A 21,822-nucleotide genomic window follows, 5' to 3' on the forward strand; every position below is an offset into this window, starting at 1 on the left:
GAGAAGGTCCTTTCAGGCTCTGCTGATTGAGGGTTTATCGAGAGTATATCGATGGCCATACGGCTAAGGCGTGGAAATTGCCGTCGTTGTTCAGTGCGACACCACCACTCTAGAGGTTCGCAATCAATCTTGATAGCTGGAGCATTGATACAGCCGTCTCGACCTCCATCTCCTGCAGCAAAAGCTGTAGCTGCGAAGGCGGCTTCCCTGGCGCGACTGGAGTATCTTCTGGAGTAGTTACGATGTCTCCATCTATATCATTGACGCTGTTGTTGATATTGTATTCCTCCTCCCATACCTGTCGGACACCCGCAATCGCCGGATTGATCCATGCACTCTTCCAGTTCTTATCCAAGTATGCTTTCCGACAGCGTGGATCGAGAAGAAGAGCGGCGACGTAAACGGGAGCCTCTTCAGACATGGTGTAGTATTTATTGAGTACAAACCATCCCATTTCGATATAATGAAGCATGCGACTATCATGGAATTCCGGGGTCGAGTAGTGTATCTAACAAATCAGCGACTATCATATCTTGAACCGAGGTAGACATCGGGTACCTTCGCTTTCTCGAAGTGGCTGAGAAGACCATCCATCAGTCGCAGTGTACTGCAAATGCTCGCTTTATCGCCTTCTGTTATCAGCGTTGCCTCAGTAAAAGGCTGGAGAAAAGCATGGGTTTTCGATAGTATATCCCAGTCAGCGCCCGTTAGAAGATTAGTGAGGCCAATGTCCTTGTCATGGTCTACCATAAACTGGACGATCTGTACCTTCTTATCGAGGGCAACACTGATGGTTTTATACCATGAGGACCATCGCGTTGCGTTGTCGATGCCGAGACTGCGATTCACAGCTTCGCGCCAGTCATCGCTGTGAATCGGGGAGTTACGAAGCCAGACTGCAAGATGGTGGAGCTTCCGGAGAGCACCAATACCTTCCCACCCACTAAATTCTACTCTGCGAGCATTTCTGTCTCTTTGCTGTCTCCCATGGTTCTCTTCCAGTGTTTGATCCACCGGAATATCTGATGCAGGAGGTGCACTCTCACCGAGGGCAGCAGAGAAAGTCTCGACAGATTGTGCACCAGCGACATCGCCGGTGGCATGAAGAGCAGCTTGTAGAGCTTCTTTCGAGCGCGCGAGAAGGAAAGCTTGAAGGGAAAGGTTAATAATATGGCCGAAACAGCGGATACGGCGGCGGACAGGGTCGAAGATAATCTAGGCGGAACTTAGCTGGGACAGGAAAAAAGTCGCCGCATAGCCTTTCACTTACTTCTCGCTCGTTAAAAAGCTTTTCTGATAACGCCTCTAGGCAAGTATTGTTGGAGGTTGCATTATCTCCGGTATGATATCCCACGCGTCGAATCCCAAAGCGCTTCAGGACATCAGCAATCAGACCGGCCTGAGACTTACCCGAGTGGTCTTTTGGACATTCTAGCAGCCCTAGGAGCGCCTTTCGGAGCCCGTAGTCCTTATCGACCCATTGTCCACATACTGCTAGCATACCATGCCGATGTGGCGATGTCCAGAGGTCAGATGAGATGCGAATCATCGAAACGGCAGACTGAAGGGATTGGGCCAAATGATCGGCGTATAACTCATAGTTCGCTGAAATATAGCGCATTACTGTACGTCGGGAAGTGATTAGGCTATCCTCGATAGCAGGATTGCATGCTAGGGCCAGGTCCTTTAGCTCATCCCACTCAACCATCGAAAAGGCCACCCTGCGACGCGTAACAAGGCCGATGATAGCGTCGACATAGGCCTGCCGATTGAAGGCATTCCGTAATGCTGCCGCGGATGGCGTGGTGGATGAGGTGATATACGTGTCGAGAGATTGCTGGGATCGATTCTGCCGGCTGGAGAGCCCGATCAGATACGGGTGGTGATTTCTTATGTGACGCCGCGCATTGCCCTTATAGCCATCCCTCCATGGGCTCGCCTTGCAGTACAAGCAAACGTATAAAGCGCGAGGCTTTGCCTTCTCTCTGGTGAAAAATCTCTCAACATCGATGAAGTCGGGATTAGAAGAGGGTGTGCTGGGCACAGAAGATGATTCCGATACCATAGCGATGGCTTAATGGTATAGGTAATGAATTCAAGAGAGAGAAAGTCTGTTGGCCATCGCCATTGTAGCTGCGGAACTTGTATTGAAGCTTCCGAACGGATGAGTATGAGCCATTGGCCGCTTTTCAACAAAGTAAATTTGCAACAAGCTAACTTAACTTAGTTAGACTAAATCAAGGGTTGAAATAGTGGGGATGCCGGCATGAGTTTCATGAGTTAACTCATGAGTCAGCGGCGATAACTCAGACTCAACTCATATGAGTTTTGTGAGTTTGAGTTATGAGTTAAGGTTTGAGTTAACTCAAATGCCCAGGTATGCAGCGGACCCCAAGCCGCTGTCGGAAATGTCGAAGCAGGAATCAGGCGAGGTCATGGTAAAATAATCTCTTTGTCATGTCGAAATCGCAAAACATGGTGCAGGTGATGGGTCAACAACAGGTCGTCAGGTCAGCTCCTATATTATATGTATTCTAAAATTGCGCTGTTCAGAAGTTTTATGGTGTTTTTGACATAGGGTAGCAATATTGCAAAAATTATGGGGCACATCAGCCTCTGTTAGAGGCATTCTGCCAAATACATGGGCGCCCTTAACTACCCCACTTCTAATCCACCCAAATCCACCCAATCCATCCACGACATCGCCGAGTGGATTCGGTGGATTAGCCAATCCACTGGGATTTTGCCAGTGGAGTGGACAGTGGAATCCACGAGTGGATCCACTACGTGGATTGGCTAGGGGGTTCCACAAGAAATGTCCGGTCCCCTCTTTTCTCACCAGAATCTCTATTATTTAGTTATATATTTAATTAATAGTATAAAGTTAAGATAAAATTACCTATAGACCGGACATTTCTTGTGGAACCCTGAGGATTGGGTGGAGTGGCTTTCAACCCTGCATGATAGCGCGCAGATCAATATTGCGATTTGCGCTTTGACGATCATTGAACATCCGCACAGACGATAACGCGCGTACGTGTAACCAATTGGCAAGTCAGAGCGGCAGAAATCTCCCGTGTTTCATGGCAGACCGTCGATCACTGTCTTAGATCCAATATTTCACATTCATTATCTGCCGGATATCCATAGGCACCGGCAGATCTGTTTTAGCTCGACGAATCATAATACTTGAATAATTACTTGCATGCCTTAAATTTTAGCAAAACCATAAAGAAAACTGTTTCCGTTTGATATTTGCATAGCCTTTGCGGCTCTGCACAGTGATCTCTGATATCTAAGCATTTAGTCCACGGCTAACGGCAATATCGTACTCTACAAGATGAAACGTATGTTTAATATGTGTCCCATGTAACCGAGCCGAGGATTTGTAATTCGTGGCATGGCGAGGTACTGATAAGCCATGACGCCATCCATGGCTGTGTTAGATACGCCCTTAGAAGCAACACCAAGGGATAACTTAAAGGGAAGCCCACCTCACTTATTTGCCTTTTTACATCCATGGCTTTTTGAAACTTTCCTCTTACTATTCACCTTCGATAAATTTCCTTCAGTGTTGGATTTTTACAGTTAATATGGTTAATTACTTTCACTACGAGCCGTCTTTTCCTTTAGCGACAATCTTTGTTATTGTATTCACTCTTTCATCGAATCTTCATATTTACCAGATCATTGAAAAAAGAACATGGTTCTTCATCCCCTTTGTAATTGGCTCCCTCTGTAAGCCACACCCACAACAACGAAGCTCTTCTGGTAGACTAACATGCCGCCAATTAGTCGAGGCCGTCGCATTCTTTAGTCGAGCAATCAGCGCCAAGGAAGCGCCTAGCTACACTTTTGGCGTCTGTGTTGTTCAGAATTTACTCATCCTACTCGGGCCGACATGCTACTCTGCGGCTATCTACATGCTCCTAGGTCGCTATATAAAGTACCTGGATGGAGACAGCTATTCATTGATCAAGCCATTTTGGCTTACTAAAATCTTCCTATTTGGCGATATTACATCTATTGTACTCCAAGTACTAGGTAGGTAATAACATAGCTCCCTTCTCCACGAGTCGCTCAGAAGTGCTAATTGTGTATTTTAGACGGCGGAAAGATTGACATGGTGGATAAAGATCACAAGTTGTCAGTAACAGAAGACGCTGTTGTCGCTGGCCTCATAGTTCAGCTTGTGTTTTTCACCATGTTCGTGGTGATAACAACATGGTTTTATTACAAATTTCTCAAGCATTGCAAAACACAACCGCCTGGCTGGCAGAAGTTCATGATGGTCATTTATGCCAGCAGCATGCTAATACTAATTCGATCCATCTTTCGCATGGCAGAATACATCGAGGGGCCTGAGGGAGAACTGCAATCCAAAGAACTCTATATCTACGTTTTGGATGCCATTCCCATGGCTATGGTTACTATCGGATTTCATGTCTTTCATCCTTCTAGATTTATGCCGCGCCTCGAGAAGACCTTGAGTACAACTGATAGTAAGAGGAGTTTGACTTTTTAATACGTTCTGCGTCGAGATTTAGAGGGAGTTTAAATGCAGGAACCAGAACTGGCAAAAGTTTAGACTGCGGCATGTTTGTGTTTTCCTATCATGAGCTGGCTTATGAAGGATTGTTTCTTTGTTTTCATCTGTGTATTATCAGGGTCAGGCTTCTAGGATCAGAGTATAGCCAAGATAACAACTATGTACAAGTGCAATTACTACCTGTTTAAGTACTATGCAGTACCCCTTACTTAGTTATACCCCTCTTACCAGTTAGTAAAAAAAAAGTTTTCTATATAAAATGTAATTTTTTACTTAACTATCCTATGTTGGGACAATTGAGCGTTTCCTAAAAAGCTGGAAACTTGGTGGTTTTTTAAGCTCCTCCCCTTTGTATCCAGTCAGAAAGAACGTCAGTGACAAGTCTCCCTCTTTGTTAACCAATAGTGTTGCTTGGTGGTGGACTCGACAATCAGGTCCCAAATCAGAACCAAAGGCTTCATCAAGGTTGAGTTTGTAGATATTTTTGTCACGTGGGATATTGAATTTCGAACCTAGAGCGTAGTCAGCGTAAGTGGAGTGACTTTTGGTGGTTGAACATACTTTCCGAGTTGTCCTCGGTTAATTTCATAAGTGCGTCCTTCATTTCTACCAATGGATAGAAGGATAAGGACCAATAACCTTCACCTTTCACTAACATTGTGTAGCCGCGAACCCGACGTGGGTTTGCCCTCAATTCATATAGTCCTTTGTCACAACTCATAAAACGCACCACCTGCTTCCTGGGAACGAACGTTCCGCCATTTCGATCTGCAACTCAGTCAACACATGGAGGAATTATCAGCTTAGAACATACCCTTGAAGACACTCAGAGATCCAGTGGGAGGTTCGACGTGAGAAGTTTGGTGCTTTTCTGCCGTGTTTACAGCGGTTGGCACTTCGGCTTGGATCACAGTGTCTGTTCTCGCCCTCTTCTGCAAAGGCCCGGGTGTTGGGTCAATGGCTCCACCCTCCCTACTGAGCTTGCTTGTTGGATGGTCGCCGTTTGCTAGACTGTTGCTCCCCTTAAAGCTTTCTATCTCTGCTGATTGTGAGATGAGTACAAACCCTGACAGCGATCGAAACTTACCTGTCTCCAATGTTTTCAAGTCGATACCACCTGCTTTCGCCAGGCCAATGGTTGAAAGGATATTCGTTTGAAGGAGGAAAGGAATCAGCTCGAACTTCACTATATATCCTTGAATAAACACGCATATTTGGCCAATAACCTCTAGACTAAGCGCCCTAAGACCCTCTATGCTGTAAGATAGACCAATAAGCAAGATCGTATAAAACTTGAACTCTCTCAGCTTGGCTCCTATCGCAGCATCTTTGGCGGCAACTCTAAGGGCGTCATTGAGCTTGCGTCGTATCTTGGGATCTAGTTCGTCTTTTGAACAAGTGACGTCGCCAGGAGGCGGGGCAACCATATGTTTCAAAAGTTTACCGAGTCTCCTTGTGTACTGCGACACGATACGATTCCGACATAGTGCATCTACTGCCGGCGATATGGCCAAAAGTGCATCTGCTTGTACCTTGAGGAGAGCGAAATGTTCACTCAAAAGTTGAAAGCCCTTGGGTGTTTCTGGAGCAAGTAAGATTGGAGATCTTTTCCTCCACAAGGCGGCAGTCATTCAAGATTTCTTCATCCATGTTAGGCACTGCGATGTAACAGGTCCAACAAGTATTTGGAAAACGCGTGTCGGATGACTAGTCGAGTGCTGGGAAACAAACAAGTGCTGGGGAAACGAGTGTTGGAAAACGAGTGTTACTAAGAGAGAAAATGTGTCAGACACACCCCTGTTGCTAGCTTTAGCTTGGCCTTCAAGCAGGCGCTATTCTTAGAACGTATTTCCGATCAGCGTGATGCAAACCTGGTACTAGCGCTCACCACGAACTTCAAGAACACCAAGTTAATGAAGTTGTTGTCCAGGAACTACAGAAGTTCTCTATGTGTGGCATACTTGTAGTGACAACAAGGAGGAATAGGTCGTGAAACGACGAGAGTATACTGTATGTAATCTAAGAGGCTCATGTAAAGCAAAGCACGTATATAGCATCGTGGACGACGTTTTAGGCGTTCTCCCTAGACCCCTGTAAATGCGGTATGTAATGCAGGTTCGGGAAAGGCAAGTAGTCGCAGGGTATGAGAGAACGGCATGCGGCCATGGCTGGCTGGGATGAGAAACTGTTGGTGATCCTGCAGCCTCATGTTTGCGAACAGTCAGGGGCTGCGTAATGGGGGTGAGCATAGCATCTTCATGCACATGTGCAGTAGTGTGCGCAACCTCTCGGGCGTTCTCTCTAGATCCCTGCGAATATAAGCAGGCTGGCGAATCTATCTACATCTATCTACCGGCACCTCATGTAGATAGATGTAGATGCTTAGTCATAATTTGCAATGTAGATAGATAGATGTAGGCTACATGTAGATGTAGATAGATTCGGTAGATAGACGGTCGGCTAATCCTCGGCCGTGTCGTCGCCCACCTCCTTCAGTAAACCTTCATACCCTTCAGGTAGCCCAGCCCGTAACCACGACCTTACCGTCTGAGTAACGGCAATTGTGCTTGCATCTAAGCGCGACCTCTTGGGCGAAACCATACTACCAGCGGAAGAAAAGGTCCTCTCACACTCAGAAGCCATTGCTGGGACCGAGACGATGTCAATCGCCATTTTCGCCACTCGCGGATACTCAAATCTCTTTGCAGACCAGAATTCCAGAGGATTGTGGTATGTTGTGTATATGTCTTGCTTTGTAGACAACCACCCCCCAGTTCGTCTGTAGCTTCGTCATGGCCGTGGCGGGTGGATGATATTAATTCGTCTTGGAAGGAATCAAATGGATTGTACTCGCGCGCCCTCACCGCGGCAGGAAGGTTACTGCTCGAGATTTCCCACTGAGCGGCAAGGTCGCGATACTCCTCTTCCCAGAGCTTTTGGATGAGCTGGCGTGCCGCGAAAAGCCATTCCTCCTTCTCACCGTAGGCTTTTGTCAAGAACGACCACTGTATACCGGGGTGGAGAACCGTGGCTGCATAGTATATTGGCGTCTCATCAAGCTTGGTGTAGTACTTGTTGAGCTTGGCCCAGGCCGAATTGACGCACGAGGAATAGTAGCTAGGTTCCACCCGATGTGTTGCCTCAGTCTTTGCTTTCTCCAGCGTTGAAAGGAGGAATTCATATGCGACAGCAACCTGCCAAATAATTCCATATTGAGCTTCAACGCCTCCCTTACGGACTCGGAGCTGACAGTCCCCTTCAAGCCGCAAAAGGCAAGAATCGAACATTCTAAGAATATCTCTGAACCAACTGAGGGCATCCCAGTCTGCGTCACTCAGTAGATTTGCTTCCTCAAGACATCGAGGGAGTTGGCTTGGCGGCTGGGTACGGGTAGATCTGGGCCGTTGAAATTTCCTGCTTGATTGAATCGCAATGTCAATGAGCTCCTCCAGATAGCGTCGGAGCTTAATTGCTCGCTCGATCATATAATATTGAGACAGCCAGCGTGTGCCGTTGTCAAGCACGACATCAAGAGTGCCTGGATAGGACTTGTCAGGGTCCTCATCTTGTATTTTCCGCAGAATTGCTGTCGCCTTATTCGACCGATTGACCCAGACGACAAGGTTGTGGAGTTTACCTACTGGACCTCTTTTGTCCACTCTGTAAAATCGTCCGCATCAAGGTCCTCGAGTGTATTGCTGTCTTTAATGAAGAGGAGCGCTTTGGCGACAAGATGAAGAATATGCCCGAAACACCGAATCCTTCTGCTGGCCGGATTCTGCCACTGAAGCTTGTGGCCTATCGCTTCGACTGCTCCTTCATTGCTTGCGGCGTTATCGAGAATAATGCATCCAACCTTGTTGCTTGCAATCAACCCGAAGTCATCCAACACCTCCATAATAGCGGCTGAGATATTTTCTCCCGTGTGCGCTATGGCGACGTTTGGGAGGCCAAGGACGATCTTCCGTGGCTGGAATGTATCTTCATCGAGGAAGAAGGCATTTATGGAGAAGAATGAATGTCTGTTCCGGGACGTCCAGCCATCAAATGCAATATGAACCTGGCTTGGGCTTCGTGACAGTGCGTGGATGACGCGCGATTTGTATGTGTTGAACTCGTCGATGATCCTAACTCGAACCGTTTCGTGGGTTAGATTGGCGGAAGTCTCGTGAACCAAGGGGTCCAGGTACTGAAAGACCTTTTGGAGGCCTTTATGCTCCGGTACGCGAAATGACAGATTTGCATCGGTGATCCACTGGACAATGTGGCGCTGGAACGTGGTCTTGTCAAATCGAGTAACCAACTCGTCGTGAAAGTCGTCCCTCTTCCGTTTCTTGGCTGCCAAATCATGAAGGGTTAGTTGATTAGGGGGGCGCTCCTGCATATATCGTGTTGCTTTTGATGGATCTGGATGAAAAATATTGTGGGCCTTGCTGAGATGACCTTCAATGTTCCGAGTATTGGACGAGACGTAAGCCTTTGGCCGGGGAACGCCATGCTGGACACAGTGACAACAGAGCCACGTACAGTGTGAGAAATAGGCGGTCCAGTCCAGTCCAGGGTGTCTGGACTGGACCGCCTGTGTATCTGGAAGTACTGGACTGGACCGCCTGCCATAATTGGACTGGCACCAAGAGTCGGACCAAAACTTGATACGGTGATGAAGTTCCGGTATTGTTGCATTGATACTCAGTCCACATCGCATTGAGCATCAAGAAGTGCACTGGTCGAGAAAACTATGTACAGAAAAGGAGGCTCGGAAGACTTCATAGGGCGTAAGCGAGTGATGTCGATGGCAGTATTAATCATAGAGCTATCGTGGCTACTAGTTAAACTTAACTGGTCCTTGGCATTAAGCGCATCTATCGTGATCTCCAAATAATTATCTCGTCCTCATCCCACTGTCGGAGACACTGCATAGCTCCAATCGTAGCTGCTGATAATCGGTTCCTTTTCTTTGTCACCATGTCCCCCATCCTACTATACAACCGCTCGTTATCTGCCTCCGTTGGTGGGATGCCGTAAATGTCAAGTGCCATCCGCGCAAGCCGAGGCCAGCGGGGCCTGTTATACACCCAGAATGAAACCGGATCCCTCTGGTTCGCGAAGGAGGTGTCAACCGTGCCTTGGAACTCATCCATCTCGTCTAGCGGCGGCGGCGGTGGTTGGGCTGGCTTCTTACCAAGCTGTGCCATCGGCCCAAATAAATCCTCTTCAGAAGGAAGCTGAGTTGTATTGAGAATCTCGTCCAGGATATCATCCTCCGCTTCCGGATGAGGCTGCTCTGGAAGTGGCAGATCCCTGTACTGCCGCCAGAGGTCATGGAGTTGTTGTTCTGCCCTACAGATCCAGCCATCATCTACTCGGTCGGCCCATAGTTGCTTAATTTTAGTCAGCCGGAGTTGAGGGTGGAGGGCCACAGCGGCCACATAGACTTCAGTGTCGTCGATCTTCGTGTAATACTCGTTCAGCTTCTGCCATCCGAGCTGGATGTTCAGCTTAAGGTCCTCGTCCGGATCGTGCCTGTATTGCTCCATTAGGCGCTCCAGATGGTTCAAGAGAAACTCATAGCAAGGCAACACCTCCCACATAAGGCCGTTGCGGCCCTGCCGTGGATATCCTTCGAGTTTCTTTGTGACCAGCATCAACGGTTTTAATATCTCCATATACCTTGTGACCGTGACCCAGTCCTCAGTTGACATCTTATCTTCCACAATCAAGGGTTTGGCTGGAAACTTGATATGCTTATCTGCCTCTAGCCGTCTATTTTTCTGTGTAACCCGGTCAAGACGTGTATTGTGAGCGCGCTCCTCCTTCTCGGAATAGGCGTCGATTGGGGCTCGATTGAGGACGGCCGTCTCGAAGGCATAGTAATGTGAGTTCCACCGAGTATCGTTCGGTCGTTTAAGCTCGGCAGGGGGTCGGCGGGGCTCATCGTCCAGAAGACAATTTTGGGACTCGATTTGTAGCGCTTTAAACTCTCTGGCGCGGCCGCCGCCAGCGTGTCTATCAGTAATCCACATAATGATGTTGCGAAGCTTACCTAGGGCACCCCTGCGCCGCCAAAGCTTGAGGTCGTCCTGGAGGGCGCGAGGAGCATCACCCTCGGTCTCGAAGGCCCTTAGATCTTTGCCATACATGATCTGCGTGGCCACGAGATTAACAATGTGGGCTGTACAGCGTAGCCGACGTTTGCTGGGATTGAAGCCAAACATTCGTCCAAGTGCGTCTACGCCTGTGTTGTTATTTCCGGCGTTATCCAGGACGAAGTAGCCCACGCGCTTCTCGAGGCCAAACTCCTTGATGATCTCCCCAACGCCGTCTGCAATAGCCTCGCCCGTGTGGCTCCCGTTGATTGACGGTATAGACAGGAGGATCTTCTTCTTCTTGCCAATGGGATCGAGGAAGTGTGCGAACACTCCATTGAGGCTAAGAAGATTGCCAGCAGTCCAGAGATCGAATGTAAAGTGGACGTGGCCTTCTACCTCCTGCAGCTGCTCTACAACAACAGCCTTGTAATGGTGAAAGTCTCGTTTAATCCAGCTCACAAGCGTATGAGCTGTTGGTAAGCACCCAACGGTGCCAATCTCGGCATATGCCTCCTGTAGAAGCTCATGGAATTGCGGAAGTTCTACTTGGCGGAAGGAGATATTTGCGTAGGCCATCCAGCGTAGTAAGGCCGTCTTGAATCGCTCAGGACTGAAGTCGGATATTCGCTGATTGACAAGAGCTTGCTCGATCGGCCCTGCTGTCGAGGTGTTGCCGTTGAAAGTAAGCCGCCGCTTCTTTTGAATAGGGCCGTTCGCATCCAAATTGTGTTTATCTCGGAGGTGACGTATCTGCGAGTGCGAGCCGCCAACAATATTGTACATCGTGTTCCTGTTAGCCTTTCTCTGTATGCAAATCTTGCAAAGCCAGAAGATAACTTGGCTATTCATGTTTTGAATGCGATATCCATGTTCCCATGTCCAGGAGATGTGCTGTCGCTTGGAATGCGGTGCCATGGTATAGCCTTCGAGCTTACTCCAGTTAATACCTTTGTAGGCATCGTCGACATCATCGGTAGTGTCCTCATGCGTACCGTCAGGGCTTTGGGGATTTGCTCCTGACATACGAAAGAGGCTAGAAAGTTCCGTAGTGTTATTCGCATCTGTGGAAATAGCAGATGATTGGTCGTCGCTAATTAATGATGCCATGACCAAGTTTGGGTTGAGATTAAGTTACTCCACAGCAATGACATAAATGGCAACAGAAGGGCATTTAGTCACTTTAAATACCATCAAAGCCTTCTAGGCAACATAGAATATTGAGTCATAGCGATAGGCAGAAGTCGTTGGGGTGTAGAATAATTGATGGTACCTAGCCAGGCTTCAGTAGCTGCCTGCGCAGTCAGGCCAACATTTTACGCTGCAACGGCTGCATTAAAGCACCGATATCGAAGGTATTTAACTTATGTACTGTACGTAGACTGGTCTAATTATCATATTTCCCACCAAGCTCAGTCAATCAGATTGCACTATTTACTCACCTGACAATATGGGCCTTAAATGGGCGGTCCAGTCCAGGAGCCCATTATGGACCGCCTATTTCCCACACTGCTTATCAGGCACTATTTCATGGGTCGCTTTTTGCGGGGGATAAGTCGTCACGTAGTCAGAGAATTACGACGTAATTGCGGGCACCATCGATAAACGAGCGTGACAAAAATCCCTCACTTAGGGTTAGGGTTACCTTACAGTATTGAACACCTACGGCTTCCTCTCCTACAACAATCAGTGTACGCGCCTGAACATAGCCCATTGGCAGCTTCTCAAAGTACTTTTTGGCCCTGCGCCTGTTGAAAGTACTTTCAACTCGTACTGTCAATGTATCCCCACTTCCTCGGATTTACGCCCGGACAGCCAGAAATTGCTTACGCACCCAAAAGACAGCCAAATCCAGACAACACATCTGCTTATGAGGTAGAATTGTGTACCCAAGTGTCTCCATTCTGGATTTTACAAAGAGAAGGTGGAAGTGTTCAACACTGTATACACGGCTACTTCATCAGATATTGGTGCCACTTCAAATGGTTCTTTTGGTCTCACTCGCAAATCCGTTCCTCACCACGACGGCAAATATCTCATCCACAACGTTTCCCGCAACCGCGTCTTTACGTGCCACGATGGCCATTTACGCCTCGAACCGACAAATGTCAAGGAGAGAAACGGCTTTAGAGGTTTTAAAAATATTGCTGAGGGGGCCTTTTTGGGGCATGATTTTTGGTGGGATTTCTGCGCCAAGGTCTACTTTGAGAAGCTGCCAATGAGCTATGTTCAGGCGCGTACACTGTGTTTAGATATACATTAACAATGATTGTTGTAGGAAAGTCGATACAGTGCTTTGACATTCGAGCCGACTTGCCTCCAGGAGGCCGCCCAGGGCGGGACCAATCGGTTAAACAACGGCAGATGCGGATACCTCCGGAGGTGTCCTTACGGATAACCACAGTCCCCTCTCGGCGCGTTGCCGCTCCTCCTTCGCGCGCTGCTTAGCTTCTCGTAGGAGTTTTGTCAATTCATCTATACTCAATGATCCATATGTCGTGGTGAGGATCGATTTCGAAGGGTGGATATTTGCGTCGTAAACGTGTATTGTGCTCTGATGCATCAGAACACAATTAAAATGACCTAATTAAATCTGATGCATCAGAGCACAATACACGTTTACGACGCAAATATCCACCCTTCGAAATCGATCCTCACCACGACATATGGATCATTGAGTATAGATGAATTGACAAAACTCCTACGAGAAGCTAAGCAGCGCGCGAAGGAGGAACAGCAACGCGCCGAGGAAGCAGAGGAACAAACACGACTCACGACGCTTGACGAATACATTGCAGCTTGCCATGATTCCGTCTTCTCTCGCTTCGCCATCGAAACAGATCCAAAACTGACCTCAAAGGGCCCGTTGACCAACCCGCGTAACAAGTGGTGTCCTAAAAACCTCAGGCCATGGCCCAACTTCCTTCATCAACAGAAGGTCACCTTCGGTACACTGCACCATTCATTTCCTACCGAAAGCCGCCTTTTCGAGAACCGAAACTTCCTGGCCGGCATGGGGAACCGGGTCTCCCAACGACCGATAGGAGACGAGAAGACGCTCGAATATTTCCTACATAATAGCGTGGAGGATCCGGTTAGGGCCATCGTACAACAGCTTAAACAGGTCGAAGAGGTCGGCAGGGATTTTCAGATCGGAGATGGTGTCGTCTTTGAGAACCATCCCCATGCCCTCAGCGATGTTGCCGAAGAAGTGGTTGAGAGGGAGACCCCATCGACGCCGCCGCGGACGCCGGACCACGGAATAGATCTCAACCAGTTGCGGCCGGATCAAATCTGCGTCTATCGATCCGACAACACGCCGTCTTCCCAGCGCACAATGGTTTACGTTTCCGAGTACAAGCCGCCCCACAAGCTGACCGCTCCGCACCTTCGCGTCGGTCTCCGCCCCATGGACATCTACAGGGAAGTTGTGAACCGAAGGACGATTCCAACTTCTATTAACCCTGACGCGCGTTTCCAGTACCACGCGGAGAAGCTGACGGCATCTGCCATCACGCAGACGTATCACTACATGATTGAAAGCGGCCTTGGGTATGGTCTTCTTACTACTGGCGAGGCTATTGTGTTTCTCAACATCGACTGGGACGACGACCCTGAGACTCTGTACTATCATCTAGCAGAGCCTGGTCCGGAGGTGTCGGCACATCCAAACAACCTCCATATATGCACGGCTGTCGGTCAATATCTAGCGTTCACCCTCATGGCTCTCGGTGCGCCTGGAGAGCGACGGGAGATTCGCCAGGAGGAACGTCAAAAAGCTATGAATGGCTTGAAGAGGTGGTCTGAGGACTTCGAATCGACATTCCGTTCTATCCCAGAAAATGAACGATCGGTGTCGTCAGCCTACTCTCCTGGCCATGAACCTACCACCTACAAGGATGTCGATCGGTCGCCGGCCTTACCGCGCAGAAGGACGCGTCAAACTGCCAAGTGCCAGATTGGCGAGGGGTCGTTGAGGAAGGACGGCAAGCCGGAACCATCTGATGACGAGTCGGCATCCAGGCCACCGGACACGCCTACGCCAACTGGACGAAACACAAGACAAGGAACCAGGCGGAGCCGGCGACTGGCGTTGCGGCCGCCGCGCGGAGACGGCGAGCAGGGTCGGCAGTACTGTACGCAGAAATGTCTTCTCGGGATGGTCAAGGGTGGTTTTCTTGACCCAAAGTGCCCGAACGTGGCGCTTCACTGCGGGAGCTGCGCTACCGCCCGCGCACGTCATCCTGTCGACCACAAGGAGTGGCTTCGCCTACTCCGGAAGCAGCTGGAACAGTCTCTCGACGACGGGATCAGGCCATTGGGGGAAGGTGGTGCGCGGGGTGTGCTTTTCCAAGTGACCCTACTTGCTCATGGCTACACCTTTGTCAGCAAGGGCACGGTGCGGGCTTTCATCAAAGATCTCCAGCACGAGGCTGCTGTCTACGAGCGTCTCAAGCCAGTGCAAGGCGTCCACGTGCCCGTTTTCCTGGGTGCGGTTGACCTTCGATCGATGAACAAGACTTACTACTACGACCACCGGGTCTACGTGGTGCACTTGACATTTTTGTCCTGGGGAGGCTGCAGCGTCGACGGAGCGCAGAGGGCTGGCGACATGGGCAGGTCGCTCGAAGACGAGGCCATTCGGTCCTTGAGAGCCATGCATCGAGAGCGCGTGGTCCACAAAGACGTGAGGCTCGCAAACATGTTATTCAATCCCGAGACCGGCGGGATTATGGTGATCGACTTTGAACGGGCTTTGCTGCTCAACCCGCCTCGACGTCCGCTGGCGCAGCTGGTGCCGAACAAGCGAGCGTGGCAGTCGGAGACGATGGATGGCAAGAAGGTAACTGGTGATTCGAGCAAGCGAAGTCGGTCAAGTCAAAGCTTTTCAGAGGATATCCGGTTGGCAAAGACGGCGTTCTTGGAGTGGAATGCTAAGCCATAGGACACGGATCGCGAGAGCATTTTGCTAGTAAATCTACAGTCAATCACCCTACTGTACCAAGGACTGCTTGTAATATACTAAATCTCACTCTCCGCTCGTGCGCTAGTCCCCTGTCTTCAACTCTTCATTATCTTGATGAAACTACATCCTTTTTATCTGCACGCTGGTTGGAATTTGCTACTATGCCAAACTCCCACTAGTAATGGCACAATGCCGTGTTTTTCTAGCCCGTGGGCATACAACAATTACGCGGCCTAGACCGTCGTTGGTTCGACGGGTACATAATTACAACACTCCAGTGTCCATACATCCCTGGCCGAAAGCTACAATCATTCAACGATTGTGCGTGCACATTCCGTCGACAAAATCGTAAAATTCGTGGTTGGGCAATGCGCTCACTGAAAAAGCACCATGAATGCAGCGTTGTCACAGATAATGGACTCTCGCAACATGAGGCCGCCCAGAAGCATGGCATGCCCCAGACCACTCTTTCTGATCGACTAAGAGGCATACCGCCTAAATCTGAAGTCACCCATCCTGGCCGGCTGTTATCCAAGTCTCAAGAGGCCAGGATGATTGATTACCTGGATACTTCGGCAAGAGGCCCTAGGCTATGCTCCATCCCACAGTCAAGTCCGCGCCACCATCGCTGTCCTCCTACGACAACAAGACAGGGAACGGCCTATCGGTGTACATTGGCTAGCCAGGTTCGCGAAACGCTATCCACCCATAAAGAACAAGGTAGGAAAACGTCAGGAATCATCGAGGTTCAATTGTTTGACCCCGGCCGCCGTCAATTGGTACTTTAATATTCGGGAAAGAGAATATGGCTGGATCAAACCTGAGAACACGGGTAACGTTGATGAGGGCGGTATAATGGCTGGATTTGGTAAGCATTTGTCGTTATATCTATTGATTGAGCTAATCTATTGCGAATCCAGGCTTGGATCCCTTAGTTATCGGCAACAGCGATCCCAAGAGGAAGGCCTTCCTGAAAGGCTCTCAGTCCCGCACTTGGACTAGCTTTCTCGAAGCCGTGACTGCAACTGGCCGTCTTCTGAAACCGGGGATTATCTTTAAAGGCAAATAAATTCAACAGCAGTGGTTTATCGAAGAGCTCAAGGAGATAGCCGACTGGTATTATATCACGTCCGGCAACGGCTGGACGGAAACAGGGCCCGTTCCTTATTTTAACTCTCAACTGTGACCTGGAAACGGCCAATTCCATCGATCAAAATATGGAGTACCCTATAACCACAAACCCGCTGTAAAATAGACTGCTGCTGCTGGAGGCTTGATAGTATGCTCACCGAGATACTTTAGTGGTTTGCCAGTGTAATGGCAACTGACCTAAGTGGAATATCATTTCGTTAGTTGTAAGGGGAAAGAGGCATTTTAACATGGACAACCACGCAAATATGCAACAGCCCAGGACAAAGCGACAGCAGAAAGTCAACGCAAGCAATAGAAGCGACAGATAGTAGCAGCTAGATAGAGGGGCTTGCCATACAGCGATCTACAGTATTGAGCACTTGCACCTTCCCGTCAAAAAAACATACTCTTTGTAAAGTCTAGGGTGGGGCTATCCGGGTACATAGCTCTACCTCATAAGAAGATGTTTGGTCAGAATTTGGCCGCCTTATGGGTGTGTAAGCAATTTCTGGCTGAGCAAACGAAGTACTTAGAAGTACCGCTGCTGCCTGGAGTTCTGGGTCGCGAATCTGGGGAAGTGGAGACAGGCCCACAGTATGAGCAATAAGTACTATAGCTTGCATCAATCAGGTAAGTACATCAAGACTCGCCCTAACCAATAGGCCGGGTGGTAGTTTGGGCCAAACTACCAACCTCGGAAAACGGCACGGGCCAATGGGGGTGCGGGGAGACCCTGTCGGGTGGGTCGGGGCTGATGACAGGGGGGCCAAACTACCAACCCCAAACTACCAACCACATAAGCAGCCAATCACAGACTCTCAATTAACCCCAAGTCTCCACTTTGGTCCTTAGGGTAAACCAGGACAGGAAACAAGAAAACAGAAAAAGCTAAGTAAGAGAAGAGAGATAAGAAAAAAAGGAAGAGGCTGGGATGGTCTGCCTGTCTATCCATCTCAATTCAGAAAGGCCATAACCAATCAGCTCAACTTATCCAACCACACATACAACCCAACCAATTAATCATGGCTGCGACAGCCCAACAACACCTACCAGACTTACCACCCAGCAATACTAATAGTAATACCCAGGCAACAGGGAGAAGAACAGAAGGGTCAGGAAGAGGAGAGGGCGAAGGAAGGTGGCTTCTTTATAATGAATAATATCAGTCACTCATCTGTGCCTTCCACGGCTATGCAGTCCGCTTCCGTAACCTAGAAGGCCATCTAAAGGATCGTCACCCAGATCTCAGCCATCAAGTCCGCAGCGATCTCATCCGCCGTCATAAGGGCCTACTACCAACGCTACCTAGAAGAGGGACCAAGGGAGGATCAACTGGCCCGGCATGGCTCATCTAACCCGGCCGAGCCCGTCGAGGGTCTCCCCATCCACCGGGGTTTCGCATGTACCTGGCCGGGCTGCGGGTACCTCACGCCGAGCTGGAAGTGCCTACGCGTGCACCTCAACGACGAGCACAACGCCAAGGCAGCCCAGAGGAAGACCCAGGCGGACCTCTGGGCCGCCGTGCATCTACAGACGTTCTTTACCGGTCCGAAGAGGGCGATCCGTTACTTTTGCGTTCGCGAAGTGGGAAGAGGGGAAGGAGAGAGGGAGGAAAGGGGGGGAAGTGAAAGAAGAAGGAGAAGAGGAAGAGGAGCGACGACGGTTACCCAGCCAGAAGACCAGATGACGATCACCCACATCACCAAAGGATGGTCACTACAGCAGGAGGAACAAGAAGAGATGCAGAAGGTCATGGACGAAGGTATCTTGAGGCACGAGACGACCAACTGGCTGAAGCGGACCGGCTGGTCGGCCCACTTTACCGGCAGGAACCTGATGGATATCCAGGCCTGTAGTAAGATGCCCGGCCGAGGTAACGAGGGCAATGACGAGGTGCTGCGGCATATGAACGAAGTTCTAGATCGACTCTTCTTTGACCGCTGCATCGGCGGACTGAAGAGCATGCCCCTGATGACCCGACTGCTGCTAGCCAGCCCACACCCTCACGACGCCCACAGCCGACCGTTCGGGCCGCTGCAGGAGAAGACCAGTATGGACCGGTATCTGGTCTACATAAAACGATTTCTATGCTACTGCCTCAATGTATTGTCGCTAGAAGAAGAGGTACTCCTGGCCGACCACGGCTTTCGCTTTACGCCAGCGCAAAGGGCCAGCCTCGAGACGCTCTGGGCCCATCTGCAAGGGGAGGCATCAGAGTCAGAGTCAGAGTCAGAAGGGGAGGTCGAGGGGGGCAGGCCATTACACAGCCACCGCCGTCGCCGCAGCCATGATGGCCTTAACAGCAAGAACGGCCTACAAGAGCGGATACTACAGGTATTGGCGGGCTTCTGGACGCAGCGGCTCCCTGGAGACCCTTTCGATAGCCCGCTGTGGCACTTCGTCGGCGTGCTAGGGATTGACGCCGAGACGGGGCAGCTGCGACCGGCCCACCTGTTCACCTACGTGCTCGCCGGTCTCGTCTTCACAGGACGGGCGCTGCTGGGGGAGTGGGCCATACCTACCCGGGAGCGGGACGGCATGGAAGACCTCATCCAACGATTCGCCCAGGTCCGGGACGTATGGCTCTGCAAGGCCACATACTCACCTATGGGTTATATACTTAGCTTGCTCTTATTCGGGAAGAAGATTGCAAGGGAGACAGGGAGCAGGCTTATGGTATCCTGGAGTAAGCAAGGTGAGATGATGTACTTTATGGGCAGGCCTATCCTGATGGATAAACTCCGGACCATGGTAGCCATGATGACGGTCGATGCCGAGGATCTCCTCTGGGGTCAGCTGATGTTTAAGGAGGGTGATGATAAGCGCTTTGTGATCCCCTGGCCGGTATCGAGGACGATCTCACGCAGACAAGGCGGGGGCAATCCTTCATCCATCGTAACGGTCTCGCCGGTAAGGAGGTCGAGATGCTGAAGGACCTTATTGCGAGCTCCCGGAAGACCGACCTCCTTGATCAGACGGGTGAGTGGAAGTGGGCGGGTATCAGGAAGTACCTCAAGCTGGTTAAGAAGTTCGAGGAGTTCATGCTACTCCTCGCCCACATCACGGGAGGTCAGCCTAGCCGAGGGGAGGAGATCACAGGGCTACGCCTCATCAACGGCATCAATAGGGACCGCAACATCTTCATCATCGACGGCGAGGTCGTCCTCGTTACACAGTACCACAAGTCCCTCGCCCACTTCGACTCGCCCAAGGTCATCCCTCGCTTCTTGCCCGGGCGGATCGGGCAGCTGTTTGTGATGTATATGATCTATATCCGGCCGCTGACAGATCGCTGGGAGGCCGATAAGTGGGAGCTATATGGGGAGAAGATGGCGCCGCCGAGCGACTTTATCTGGCATAACGATACGCCTGACCCGCTCTATTCACTATTAAGAGACGTGACACTTCGCAACGCTCAGTGACAACGCCCTACGACTCTGCCAACATAAACCAGTACGGACTAGTTTATCCCTTGGGAACCTTCACCCGTCACACAGAGCTAAAGACGCGTTTATTTCGCAAATATGACTATCAGAGAGCTAAATGCGAAGATCCCACGATTATTCGTAACTGGTTTAGGCTCGTGGCAAATACAGTTGCGAAATACGGTATCCGATCAGATGATATGTGGAATTTTGATGAGACCGGCTTTATGATGGGCATTATACAGTCCGGAATGGTCGTCACAGGCTCTGAAAGGGAAGGGAGGCCAAAATCAGTACAGCCTGGAAACCGTGAACGGAATATATTCATGCATATTCATATAAGGCCTTATTTGAATATTCATATAGCCATGTCTGTGTCGTACCCAACCTAGCCTCTTGACCCACGGCGAGTCACGGTCGATCTCTTCCTTCAAGTCACCCTTCCGTAGTCGTACGGCATCTTCCTCTTCCAATCGAGCCTGACTTATAGCAATAAGCTCATCCATAGCACTCCGACTGGTAGTATCAGCTGTATCAGCTATATCGGACGGGCCATTACTGTCGCTGTCATCTCGAACGATCCAGTAGCGTGCATGCTTTCCTCCTATCCACGTCTGTAGCCGCACCTTAATCCACGGTTCCTCTGCTATATCGTGCCCTGCCTCTCGCCGATGACGGACGATACTATCGCGTGCAATAGTAAGATATCGGCACGCGTTGCAGCTGTATCCGTGTGAGATGGCAAGCTGTTCAATTGCCTCAGTTATCTTCGGGGGTTGCAGTAACCTTCGGGTCAGCTAGTTCAAGTGTGCTGTAGTAGTCTTTGATGTCCTTGAGTATTTGTCCCTTAAGCTGATGCTGCCGCCGAAAATGTAGCTCGATGCTGCTGCCGGGTCGAACGGCCGACTGACAAAGCCGGCAGATAAGTATCTGGTAGTCTTGATTGAGCTGTACGATGTCCTCCATTGCTGCTTGATGTCGCCTCCTTTATCTTGGTAATAGAGAGTAAAGAGAGAAGCAGTCTTGTTGTTTTCCTCTATTCATTTGAGTCCCCTTTCTTGCGTCGCGTTAACCCCAAGCTAACCCCAAGCCGACGCTAGCTAACCCCAAGTGTGGGGTTGGGATTATTTTTGGCCAATCAGCGGCCCGAGCCAACGTGACTCGAATCAAGTCCAAATTTTAAGCGACATTCTCCATTTTGGTGGGCGATATCCGGCTAATCGCCTCTTAATAGTTCCTAGGGTAGAGGTTACAAGTCACCACGCCTACAGCACTTCCTCCTCCCTCCTTCCTAGACTCTCCCACCGTGGCCGTCAGCGCTTTCCCTACTACTTACAGCCAGGTACAAGAGCCCTCACAACGCGAGAAGGCTAGCTCCCGCTCTTACCAACACCAACTACTACTCTGAAGACTGTCACCTTCACCGTCCCCTGAGAGTCCGAGAAGGCTGACTGCCGCTCACCACAGCCCCCCCTCGGAAAACGAGAAGGCTAGCTGCCGCTCACGCCAACAACAACAACAACAACACCAACTACTCTGAACACCCTCCCCTGCGAGAGCGAGAAGCCTTGCTCCCCCTCTCCAACCAACAACACCCCTCGTGAACCGAGAAGGTTACCTCTCCCACCAGAAAAACTTGTCCTCTTTCTTCCTTCCTCCCTTCCT

General features: G+C 50.0%; 6 protein-coding genes across 6 annotated transcripts; 4 read left to right on the plus strand and 2 right to left on the minus strand.

The window, feature by feature from the left end:
- Positions 1-3,593: 3,593 nt before the first annotated feature.
- Positions 3,594-4,525, plus strand: FPOAC1_013547 (uncharacterized protein; the record flags this gene model as incomplete). Its single annotated transcript, XM_044857888.1, has 3 exons — positions 3,594-3,738; positions 3,796-4,044; positions 4,107-4,525. 3 exons carry the CDS (start codon positions 3,594-3,596, stop codon positions 4,523-4,525), a joined length of 813 nt encoding a protein of 270 aa, XP_044701270.1.
- Positions 4,526-5,352: 827 nt separating this feature from the next.
- Positions 5,353-6,180, minus strand: FPOAC1_013548 (uncharacterized protein; the record flags this gene model as incomplete). The annotated part of the gene is made up of 2 exons (XM_044857889.1): positions 5,353-5,591; positions 5,637-6,180. 2 exons carry the CDS (start codon positions 6,178-6,180, stop codon positions 5,353-5,355), a joined length of 783 nt encoding a protein of 260 aa, XP_044701271.1.
- A 6,234-nt stretch (positions 6,181-12,414) lies between these two features.
- Positions 12,415-13,083, plus strand: FPOAC1_013549 (uncharacterized protein; the record flags this gene model as incomplete). Its single annotated transcript, XM_044857890.1, has 3 exons — positions 12,415-12,510; positions 12,560-12,872; positions 12,914-13,083. The coding sequence occupies 3 exons, from the start codon at positions 12,415-12,417 to the stop codon at positions 13,081-13,083; spliced, it is 579 nt and encodes a 192-aa protein (XP_044701272.1).
- Positions 13,084-13,231: 148 nt separating this feature from the next.
- FPOAC1_013550 (uncharacterized protein) lies at positions 13,232-15,580 on the plus strand (the record flags this gene model as incomplete). Its single annotated transcript, XM_044857891.1, has 1 exon — positions 13,232-15,580. One exon carries the CDS (start codon positions 13,232-13,234, stop codon positions 15,578-15,580), a length of 2,349 nt encoding a protein of 782 aa, XP_044701273.1.
- Positions 15,581-18,415: 2,835 nt separating this feature from the next.
- On the plus strand, positions 18,416-20,154 carry FPOAC1_013551 (uncharacterized protein; the record flags this gene model as incomplete). Its single annotated transcript, XM_044857892.1, has 2 exons — positions 18,416-19,642; positions 19,708-20,154. The coding sequence occupies 2 exons, from the start codon at positions 18,416-18,418 to the stop codon at positions 20,152-20,154; spliced, it is 1,674 nt and encodes a 557-aa protein (XP_044701274.1).
- Positions 20,155-20,447: 293 nt separating this feature from the next.
- On the minus strand, positions 20,448-21,123 carry FPOAC1_013552 (uncharacterized protein; the record flags this gene model as incomplete). Its single annotated transcript, XM_044857893.1, has 2 exons — positions 20,448-20,903; positions 20,944-21,123. 2 exons carry the CDS (start codon positions 21,121-21,123, stop codon positions 20,448-20,450), a joined length of 636 nt encoding a protein of 211 aa, XP_044701275.1.
- Positions 21,124-21,822: the final 699 nt, after the last annotated feature.

This window comes from Fusarium poae (genome assembly GCF_019609905.1).
Source record: "Fusarium poae strain DAOMC 252244 chromosome Unknown contig_2, whole genome shotgun sequence".
Taxonomy (NCBI): domain Eukaryota; kingdom Fungi; phylum Ascomycota; class Sordariomycetes; order Hypocreales; family Nectriaceae; genus Fusarium; species Fusarium poae.